The sequence below is a fragment of the Lampetra planeri genome, chromosome 3 (assembly GCF_965212315.1).
Source record: "Lampetra planeri chromosome 3, kcLamPlan1.2.h2, whole genome shotgun sequence".
Lineage (NCBI taxonomy): Eukaryota > Metazoa > Chordata > Hyperoartia > Petromyzontiformes > Petromyzontidae > Lampetra > Lampetra planeri.
The window spans coordinates 16,113,734-16,125,216 of record NC_136109.1 but is presented as its reverse complement, the minus strand read 5'-3'; the positions used below and the strand labels follow the sequence as shown (position 1 = coordinate 16,125,216).

The 11,483-nt window shown below is 42.8% G+C and overlaps 1 protein-coding gene across 8 annotated transcripts in view; it reads left to right on the top strand.

The window, feature by feature from the left end:
• The first annotated feature begins 583 nt into the window (after positions 1 to 583).
• LOC144738869 (RNA-binding protein, mRNA-processing factor 2a-like) overlaps positions 584 to 11,483 on the top strand; it is a 78,367-nt gene continuing 67,467 nt past the window's right edge. For 4 of the 8 annotated variants that reach the window (XM_078621920.1, XM_078621913.1, XM_078621898.1 and 1 more), the window contains exon 1: positions 584 to 1,103. In XM_078621920.1, coding sequence (XP_078478046.1) covers positions 1,041 to 1,103 — 63 coding nt within the window. In that variant the 5' untranslated portion in view covers positions 584 to 1,040. Of the gene's footprint in view, positions 1,104 to 7,789; positions 7,853 to 11,483 lie in introns of all 8 variants that reach the window. The other 4 variants (XM_078621905.1, XM_078621875.1, XM_078621882.1 and 1 more) reach the window with 3 other exon arrangements.

The window sequence follows — 11,483 nt, the reverse complement described above, 5'->3', positions numbered from 1 at the left end:
TGCTGCCCCCCCCCGTGTGCCCGGGCCCCTTCAATCGGTTTGCTCCTCGCTAACAGCACTTGCCCCCAACAGCCTGCCCAGGCTACACGGGGGATCTTTGTCTTTGGAGGGGCGAGGTTGTAGTGGTGGGAGGAGCGGGGGGGTTAGTGGTGGGAGGGGCGGGGGGTAGTGGTGGGAGGGGCGAGGTTGTAGTGGTGGGAGGAGCGGGGGGGGTTAGTGGTGGGAGGGTCGGGGGGGGGTAGTGGTGGGAGGGGCGAGGTTGTAGTGGTGGGAGGGGCGGGGGGGGGTTAGTGGTGGGAGGGGCTGTTGTAGTGGTGGGAGGGGCGGGGGTTAGTGGTGGGAGGGGCGGTTGTAGTGGTGGGAGGGGCGCGGGGGGGTGAGTGGGTGGAGGGGCGGGGTAGTGGGGGAAGGGGCGGGGGGGTGAGTGTGTTATTGCGGGGCGGGGCTGCCCCGCTCAGCTGTGAGAGGCGGCGCGCGCTCTGGATGAGCGCGCACGCGGCGGAGGGGTGCGGGTGCAGCGGGCACCGTCAGCTGCGCGCGCGCGAGCCGCTCGTATAAAACCACCGTCTTCCCCTCTCTCGTTGTCACACTCGCACGCACGCGCGCCACGCGTGTACATCTCCCACGCCGCACGTGTACATCTCGCACGCCACACGCACGCTACACGTATAGAGATCTCACAGCGCGTTCGGAAAGGAAACAGGAGCCGATCGTAGCCACTGAACCCGCGTCTTGAAGTGTTAAAATACGAGTGGTTACTTGGTAGCCCTAGAAGGTTTTTTTTTAATCTTTTAGTCCTGTTTCCAACTTTGCTAGCCGCAGTCTGTTTTTACATTTCTATTTTTTTTTGTTAAGCGAAGATATTTGTTGGGTCCGTGTATTTTTAAATTACATCAGCACTGCTTTATTATTAGCGACATTACTTGTCCTTAGTCGTCAAGCGCAAGCTTTGAGCGGAGTTCACGGCGTCACTTGCGGTGTTGAGTTAAAGGGCGTCAGTAGCAGCAGCAGCAACAGCAGCAGCAGCGGCCACCGGTGAAATGAGTAAGAACCACTCCGAACTTGAGACCTGCCTGGTGGTGAGCAGCCACCACGAGGACGAGGTATGTTGTGGACGCGTGGTGCTCACAAAGTGTTCCATTGCTGCTGCTGCTGATGTTGTTTGTGATGATTGTGGTGGTTGGTGGTGACGATTGATGATGGGTGAGCGTCATCGCGAGTGCGTTCACCGGCAACTTGAGAGTTTGCGCAAAGCCGTGAACTCCGGCGTTAGAGACGGATTCAATGGTCATTTGTGCCCTTTTGTAAATTCCGATTGAGATTCATATTCTTAGGGGTTTTTTCGGTAAAGTCACGTAGGTAAAAAAATATAATTAAAATTAATGAAAGTAAATTAAAAATAAAATAAAAATCACGACGTTTCGGAGGCAACACAAGCTTCCGTCTTCAGGTGGAACCGTCACAGCACGATTGCTACGTGACTTTACCGAAAAAACCTAAGAATATGAATCCTTGCAGTCACGAAAGCTTCAAATCTAAAACCCAATTGAGATATTCACAATCACATACATTTGCGCGCTTTAATTAAAATACGCAACTTGACCATTCTGAAACCGACCACCCTAATGCCCTTTCAATGAATGTAGCCACATCTGTTTCGCTGTTGTGTTTAAATTGCCGGATCGCTTTAAAAGAGTCGCAAATAGATGAGAATGACTGCCACCAATTTGTTCGACTGCGCGACATTTGTAGGGAGGAAGTGGGTCAGTGTTTGTCTGCGGCCGACACTGGCTCCCCGCCATAGACATGTGGAATTGCGGTCATTGACTCAGGTTCGCTAAAGTTACAGAAGCTTTGCCCACAGTGGCTTTACTCTGGATATGAGGAAGCAAATGACGGGATGTCTGCCGTTAAACCAGCGGGGAATGGAAACTTACATGACTCTTAAAATATTTTCGGTGGCTTTGAAAGTGCATTGGTATGAGAGTGAATATGAGAATAAGCGCAACATAATTTCGTTCCCCACTGTGTTTAAAAGACTGTTTTGTTTGTTTCTCTCGTAAAGACTGATTGTGTATCGAGATTCTGCATACATTTTTTGGGGGAAAGTTATCTGCGCACACCAAAGTTGTTTTAAAAATACATTTGTAAAAAGCGAATGATTTATGGTGAGCCGGAGATCTTAACGTGTAATGTGCACATGACTTATGTGAAATTTAGTGTTAATGTTTGTCACTTGCAACACTATTTTTTTATTATCTCATAAAACAGCTGAAGGGAGAAGAGCTATAAAAACTAAACGTGACATCTCATAACCTTCGCACAGCGGAGCATTTCGGGCTTGCAACATCAGCAAACAGTAAATAAAAAGTAGTGCCTTAGACGTCCCGTGTAATTTTTTTTCTCCCTCCCTTGAATAGAGTTTTTATCGGACCATTTCAGTCCAGCTTGCGCCAATTTCTGCTCATTAGTCAGGCCACAGCTGTTCCACAATGTATGTAAGTTGAACTTCTTTCGCACCGTACGTAGCCAACCGTGCTAATCGGAGGTGCGGGGGGAAGGGCAACACGCTTAACACAGTTTTAACGAAATGAGTTCTTAATTCAGATTTAAAAGTGCATAGCTCGAGTGGCTTCCTAATATCGGAAGGAAGAGCGTTCCAGACGGCCGAAGAGAAACGCACGTGATCGCGCGCAGTGCAGTTTTTGTGTACGCCAGCCTCTGATGTACATTGTGAAGCATGTGTTTGCAGTTCTAGATAAGGTTTGCGTTTACTATTAACATAGTCCGATGTGCGGTAAGTGAATATTGTATTTCCTTCCAAAGCACTTGGCTCACATTTTAATTGGACAAGTTAAACGTTTTAAATAATTTTCTTTGTATTCCTGCATTTGGGTACATTCGCTTTGTAACCAGGTGCATTTGTACTTTCAAAATGACCAGTGAATATTAAATAATTTAATGCCATAAATTCTCTGATGCGTTTTTGGGCTTTTGCACTGCCCCGTTGTCCGGCATGCAACCCGACATTTCACTCCACGTTCCTGAATAATCCTCCAGCCACTCGGAGCGAAACGCCAGACATCCCAAACAACCCGAAAACACATCGGAGAGCTCTTCAGTACAACCACAAAAACCTACGCAGTCAAATGACCTTTCCCACTTGTAGACTATACAATGGGGATCAGCCGTGAGGCATTTCAAACTTTTGACCGTCCCCAACATTGGGAGTTAAGATCCATACATTAACGTGCACAATCCCTGCAATGGGTCTTTCCCAAGTTAAGACTCGTACTGTGATTGTAATGCCTGGTTGTATCGTCGGCGTCACGACTACTGGGAAGACACCCGCTGGTCGGTGCCGGTTTCCTCTCTTCCTCCTTTATCTTGAGGGGGTCACCATTTGTGTAAATAGCCTGAGACATTCTGTAAGCAATGCCCCCGAGATTAAGTGAAACAAAGGGTAACGAGTTTAAAGCCACGAGATCCAAGATGCGCTAAATAGAACGGCATTTGTTCCAACAATTTCAAGCGTATTCTTAGTTTATTTTAAAATTTCCAGTCAAAAACCGCTAGAGTCATCGTTTCTTCTGAAACGTCAGCTGATAGAATAACAACGGCAAGCGCCTGGTTTTTGTTACTAAGCATGATACCAAATATATTTCATATGTGGGGGTCATTAATATTCCAGCGCAACTGCATAGGGCTTTGCTTCCAAAGTTCTACACATAATGTTCCAAATTAAGCCAATAAGTTCTTGTTACATAAGAATATGGGTTGTTGAGAAAATGTAAAAATAAACGTAGCAAATTGGTCTAGTTTATTTAGGAAATGTTACACTGAATGTTTTACTCCTGTTTTGTAAATGTAAAATGAGGTTTAGCGCAAGGTAACGTAACATGTAAGAGGGTGAAGTCACTACTGTAGTGGCAAATCATGTTGTTGGTAGAGCAGTGGTGTTTGTTACTGAAAGTAAGTAATCTTTATCCTTTCACATTTATTTAATTGGTATTTAATCCTCTTAAAATAAAGGCACTACGTCATACGTACACACCCAAGTATATTAAGCATTTATAGTGCATTTAAACTTTTATTTACATTTATGGGCTTGGTATAAATTAATGGGCTCCTATTTTAATATTTATGATGTCACTAATGTGCTATCATAAAATCACTTCCTGGCATGGTACACAAACTGATGCTTGAATGCACCGGTTTCAGAAATGACCATTTTGCAAGAATTTCAGTTATGCATCTAAAACCCTGAACAAGCACACAATGAGCATTACACATATGCATGGTTTACAGTTCAAGTCACAACATTCCATTAAATATACGCACACATAGACCAATTCATGAATCATAGTTTCATAAAGAGTTGGGGGTTTCGGACCAAAGCAAGTCAAGTATATGCATATATCCTGTTAACAATTTTATCGATATGCTATGAACTCTATATGCTATATTGTGTGTCAAGGACCTGGCCATGTAGGCGCAGTGGTACAAGGACTTGTCTCAAAATGATAAAAGTTAAATAATAATGTAATACTCTTTTGGTGCTTTCGGTAAAGTGACGTAGGTAGAAAAATAAATAACAAATTACGACGTTTCGATCTGCTGAACTTGTTCAGCAGTTCTACGGCTGTATCTTTCTACCTGATGACGATTGCTTGTGTTGCGATCGAAACGTCGCAATTTATTATTTATTTTTTCTACCTACGTGACTTTACCGAAATAACCAAAGAGTATGGATTCCTGCAGTCACGAAAACTTCAAATCAATATTTAATAATGTAATAATTTACATTTGTCAGTCCACTGCTGGCTGAGACGTTAACTTCGCCTGGTGTACAAAAGGTCGTGGGTTCAACCCTGACCCTGACTCCTGTATATTTTTAGTTTGCATCTTCTCCCCATGGTCGCATGGATTTGTATAGGTATCTGGGTTTTATCTCCACATTTAGAAACATGCGTTTAGAGTATTTGGCTGCTATAGATTTCCACATGATAAGCCACTTCGTTGCGCTATCGTTTGTGGCCAGGTCACTTCTGAAAAAACAGTTATATAGCTCAGGGGGCCTAACCTGGTAAATAAAAATAGTTTAGTTTGTATGTATGTACGTTGAACTTTTTTTGCACCGTACGTAGCCAACCGTCCTAATCGGAGGTGCGAGATTGAAGGCCTCCCTATACTGTGCCGCTCATGAAGAGTAATGCTGCTGGTTAGTGTGGGCTGCTAAAGGAGTTGCCCAGTACTGGTTCAGGTTTCACTCGCCACTGATATTAATCGTGGTCAGGAATTACTGAGTTCACAGCAGGCTGCGCTCATCACCGCACCACCACTCCACCCCGTAATTAGAGAGTTGCGATTTTGAATATTGCAGTTTGGCGCGGCTAATCATCCCTGGAAGGTCAGTAAAATTGCTATCCCACAGAATACGCCTCTGTGGGATAGCAGTGGTCGTTCAAGTTCATGTTTATTTTGTTTAACCAGGTGAGAACTCAAGAGACCAGACTAGGATAGGTTTCTCGTTTGCAAAAGTGACCTGAGAAAAACTTAGTTAAAAAGGAAAACGAAGTGTAACGTCGTCCTCTTAATGGGAATGTCGAGTTTGCACCACTGACTTAGCACCATCAACAAATATGCTGATGCTTGTTTAGGCAGCGAGACACTTCGACTTTTAACTTTCTGCACGAAAACCTTTTGAGAATGATAAACAGTTACAGCAGTCAAATATCAAGGTGTATTATATTTTGTTGATGTATGCAGGAGCTCGTGGGCTTCGATCCGGACCCTTGACGCCTGTTTATTTAGAGTTTGCATGTTCTTCCCGTGGTCGCGGGGATTTTTCTCCGGGTCCTCTGGTTTTTCCCTCCACATTTAAAAACATGCTTTTGATTTCCACATGATAAGCCACTTCGTTGAGCCATCATTTGTGGCCAGGTCGCTTCTGAAAAATAGCTATATAGCTCAGTGTGCCTTACCTGGTAAATAGAAATTGTTTTAGTTTAGTTTATAGTTAACATGATTTAGTAATATAAAATGTACCATGTTCATTGATGGTAGGGGATACTTATTAAAAATGTGTACTCCAAAAAAACACGAGGTTAAACAGAATTGTAAAATAACATTGTCACACCATATACCACCACTTTTTAAATCCTTTATATTAAGTTCGCTTGCTTGCTTGCTTGCGTGCTTGCTTGCTTGCGTGCTTGCTTGCTTGCTTAGGACCGTGCAAATCTTTCGCTCGTTTTTTAACCCACTTCCCGTGATCCAATCGAGCTGACATTTTCCACACAGACTCGTTGTGCGAGACAATTAATGTTCGTGAAAAAAAATTCCCAAAATTTTACACTATTTAGGGAAAACAAATTAAATATTTAATTACCAATTGCTTAATACTGGCAGACAATCATCTGACCCATAGGTGGCAGCCATCTCAAGCCAGAGGACGAGAAGACTCTAGCCGCCACGCATATAAAGGATTTATAGTGAAAAACTTTGTTTTTACGGGTTACTTGTTTATTATGGTTGAATTCTAAATGTGATAACATAGACAGTATAATAATATTACTACGTGCCGATACTTTCTCCTGTAGAGTGTTCATACTATGATTTGGTTTCGTCTTTAAAATATCTTCTAATAATTATCATTATTTACTCAACAAAGCATAATTCCCAGAACTTTTCAGGAGAGGGTTCTGGATATGCATATATTTGGCCGAAGGGGGGTAAACCACTCTTAGGCTCCGTACACAGAGATATTCAAGAATTAATTGCTGTACTTCCATCTGTTGGCCAATGTGCAGCTCAAGCCTAACAACACGTGGTATTCCCAGACAGTCTCCCATCCAAGTACTCGCCAGGCTCAGGCCTGGCGAGTACTTTAGCTTCCGAGAACTGACAATATTGGGTACATTCAGGGTGATTTGCTCCTAGGCAATGTAATGTTTACGAAGCGAGATTTCACACGCAAAAAGATATTTTTTAATGTGTCACATCGTTACATATGAATGATGGTCAGAATAGGGTTTTTTTTTGGTAACAAAATGCCTTTGTGTGTCCCGTTGTAAAACAGGCTGTGTACCGTTCTTTGTATGCACACTGTACAGCATAATCTGCACTTGCATGTAAATATATTCAGGAAAATTCACTCAATAAGTCATACATACTTTCATATGTGTTGGATCTCAGGTTCACCTCCTTATCAACAATTCAAGTTTAGATACCGAGATAATAAAAAGGGTAACTTCAAATGAACGTTAAGCATGAGATACTTTATGTATGTGTTTGTGCCTTAAAAGCATGACCTCGGCAAGTGTTAACCACAACTTATGTATATGTGCACTCACACACACACACAAAGGTCTCACAGACTGTTGGGAGCAAGCTATGTTAGCGAGCACCTATTTAGGTCAGCACGGCGTTAGTACTGATGCTTACACAGCTCACCAACTGCTCATTTTAAGGCTAAGTTCACCTTGGGGAAGCCCAGGGATTGGTTCAACCACGACTTGCTCATTCATGCATCTATGTCTGGAATCGAGCTCAGGTCGCCGAGTTCGTAGTGCAAGTGTCTGAACCACTGCACCATCGCTCCACACTCGCACACACGCACACGCACTCACACGCACGTGCTTATGTACTCAAAGTGTGCTCTTTGGGAGTGAACATTACCTACAGATTGTATGAAAACATTCTGGGGCCATGTGTTGGAATGTTACTGAAAACAAACAAAAATGTATGATTTCTTTCCACCAATTTGACCCTTTTCCTGCCAAAATAGGCAGAGAGCGCCGTGCCACCGCTGTGCGAGGCGGACCTTCTGTGTGCGCAACCGTTACGTCAGGTGAAACATTATGCTCACTTTTTTTCAGCGATTGTTTTTTTTCTGTTACAAAAATGTGCCCGCATTGAATGTAATTTTTTTAAAATAAAAAATCGCCTTCAGTTTAATGGAAAAAACGTAATGAATACTTTTGTGCTTTAAACAATGAAATCGTTTCACATCGTCTCAGGAATAAATGTAAGTGTGGTTCCGTGTCATACATGCCATCACGTACGACGACATCGTCATCGCAACATGTGTGATACCATAATATCACATTGTGCTTCGCATTTTTATAAAGGTACTTGCTCGGTTTTGACTTCATCTTGCCTTCAAGTATAATGGATTGAACCCGAAAAATAAAAAAAACAGGATACAAAAGCCCTATGGTGGATGCCAGATGCTGAATTCAACTAAGGCAATCGTGTCATGTAAAATCCTCCCACTTACCCGAAATAAGATTTCCATGAGTGTGCGCCTAATGGCATGTTTTTATAAAAGTGTATGTAAGCACATTCCAGCGAGAGAAAAAAAACGTTGAAAAACAATGAGGAAACTCGCTGTCCCATCGTGTGGGGGGAGTTTTGGTCATTTGACCCCTGCCGTTGTTTGAAAGACCCAGTTCATTTTAAAAGCCAATTTAACACCACCACTCTTCCAAGTGGACAGCATGACGTTGATAAACATTTTCGTAATGATTTTAGAAATATTGCTGAATTATTATTGTTTTGGCGTGCGTTCACATATATCCCTTGTGTCATGTTTATATTGCAAAATCCCACTCTAATTAAGTCACTGCCTGGTTTAATCATTAACCGTGGGAGCTTTTAGTCTGCGTGCAGTGTCTCTATGTGTATAACCTCTGCAAACTACACAGTGCAGGGTTTGAGTTGATAGTCACAACCCATGCCTGTATGGTCACAAACTAAGCGTGTTCCTTTATCATCTTCTTCAACTCAAGTTACCGCTTTATTTTTATGACATTGCTTGTTTACCATGGAAAGCCTCACATATACCCACGACTCTTTTTTTCCGGAGCGTACTGCCAAGTTTCCACAGTAGTGAGCCATGATAGAAATGTATAATCACAATTGTGTTATTTGCAGGTATTTTTTTCTTCTTCAAATTGTAGTGCTTTTTTTTCAAATTAGAAAAATTTGGACATACAATCTCCTGCTCTTGAAAATGCGCCACAGGATCTTTAAACGTCCACTGTACCTTTACGGTGCATACACCCGCAGTAATGACCAGGGGCGGCCACTCATTTCGAACCGTGAACCTCTGCAACAAGCAGTGAATGAATTTCGATTTAAAGCTTTCGTAACTGCAGGGATTCATCTTCTTGGTTCTTTCGGTAAAGTCACGTAGAAGGGAAATAATAAAATAATAAAAATGAACATAATAAAATAATTCTCACGACGTTTCGGCCACAACGCAAGCAGCCGTCCTCAGGTGAAGAACAGGTCTGTCGGAAAGACAGTGTCTGAATGACGCTGTCTGAATGACGTCTTTCCGACAGACCTGTTCTTCACCTGAGGACGGCTGCTTGCGTTGTGGCCGAAACGTCGTGAGAATTATTTTATTATGTTTTATTTGTATTATTTTATTATTTCCCTTCTACGTGACTTTACCGAAAGAATCAACACGCAGTGAATGCACTACCGCTGGGCCGTGCCACTGCCTTAAACTTTCATCCAGGCTTTTTTTAGTACGGGCTAAGCTTAATTTGTTTTTATTAATGTAGAAAAATGATGAAACTAATCCCGAAAGGCAGTGTTTTTGTGCACTGTACCTGGCAACCTAAGTTCAATCCCAGCAACGGCTAACGTCAGAGGGGAGACATCTCTCAACCGGTCCTGGGCTGTGACTCCTCCAACCCGCACTGACCAACGTTGCAGGCCTTCCCACATCGGTGGATTGACAAAGGACTCATAGATGAGATGAGAATCAATATTTTCCACGACCACACTTTGTTTGATTTTGTAGGCCTATGCAGTCAAATGCAGTGAAGCATTTTATTTACATTAAAGTGTAACCTACAAAACAACACATGTAATGCATTCATTCAATGAACAGTTAAACTGCGCAGACATGCATTAGATGCCGGTAATTGTTGGAAATAGCATTGGGAGTGCCATTGTGAATACAAACATTGTTATGAAATAATTAGTAACCTAATTTTGTTTGTTTACAAAAATGCAATTATTTTTATTTAAATTAAAATAAATAAATGAACCCAACGACAAACACATTGCGGAGTGCAGAAACACAGACGCTTGGTTGCATAACTGTGCGTAAGGCTACAAGACTTTGTCACGGTCAGCCTTGCTCGTAGACACGTCCACGGCTGTTCGCCACGCACGGTGCAGTGTAATGTATTTTTACGACATTATTTAACAGTATACTTTATGCATACTCTGTATGCGTGCGGATTTAAACAACGAAAGTACCTCCATTCAATGCATCTACGACTGATTCGGTCATTGGGGTGGAGCAGCGGCCCATTGATCAACGTACTGGGCTAATAATCCAGCAGACCTGAGTTCGATTCATAGCCATGGCTAACGTCAGCAGCGAGTGATATCTGAATGGGTCATGGGCCTCCGTTCTCTAGTAGCTTGCACTTGGCGAGCATGGGGAAGTATGGTCAAATGACCCTCCAACACCGGCAGTAGATTGACAAAGGGTTGTGCACAACATTCTGCATCTATTAATTGATTAATATCGGTCCTTGGGCCCACAATACAGCCACCGATTCGATCTCGACGTATAGCTTGTGTGCAATGGGTTCCCGTGACTTACGGTGGTATAAGAAGTCGCTAAATTTACCAAAATAGGAAAATAAGAATACATTATTGAATCAAACTTTGATTCCAAATCACGACAATTCATCTGATTGTGAAGGCAGCGAAACGTGACAAATGCTTTAAATAAGGCGCACATTCACACAGTGGATAATTAGCCTGTTGAGTGGATTAATCAACTGAAAACTGCAATCGACTATTTTGCCGTAATGGATTACTCGGGCCCACTTTTAAATAGCGGCCGGCCCCACATATCCTGCTTCCTGAAGGCAGGAAACCCCCTACTACTACTACTACAAGCCACACTCGTTGCGACGCAACTAATGATGTCGGTGCCATCGTTAAGCCCTCACCCATCACCATCTGTCCAGTGGCACACGTGGGAAAAGATGTGATACTCCCCCCCCCCCCCAAAGTTTTCTGTCGTCCGATTATTCAAATAATCCAACCGATACAACACGGTAAAGTCATTGATGACATTACTCAAGTAGCTTTCGTGACTGCAGGGATTCATCTTCTTGGTTCTTTCGGTAAAGTCACGTAGAAGGGAAGTAATAAAATAATAAAAATAAAAATAATAATTGTTTTATTATGTTTTATTTTTATTATTTTATTACTTCCCTTCTACGTGACTTTACCGAAAGAACCAAGAAGATTACTCAAGTAATCAGATATCCGAGCTCGAACTCTATTCAAATATATTTCAATCTATTCACTGTTGCAGGTTTAACACATCCACGCGTACACACACCAGAGGTCGCAAACGGGTTTTGATTCCTTACCCGTACCCGTACCTGGCCGCACCAGGGTCGCAAATGGGTATCCGTACCCGGCCGGGTACGGGTACC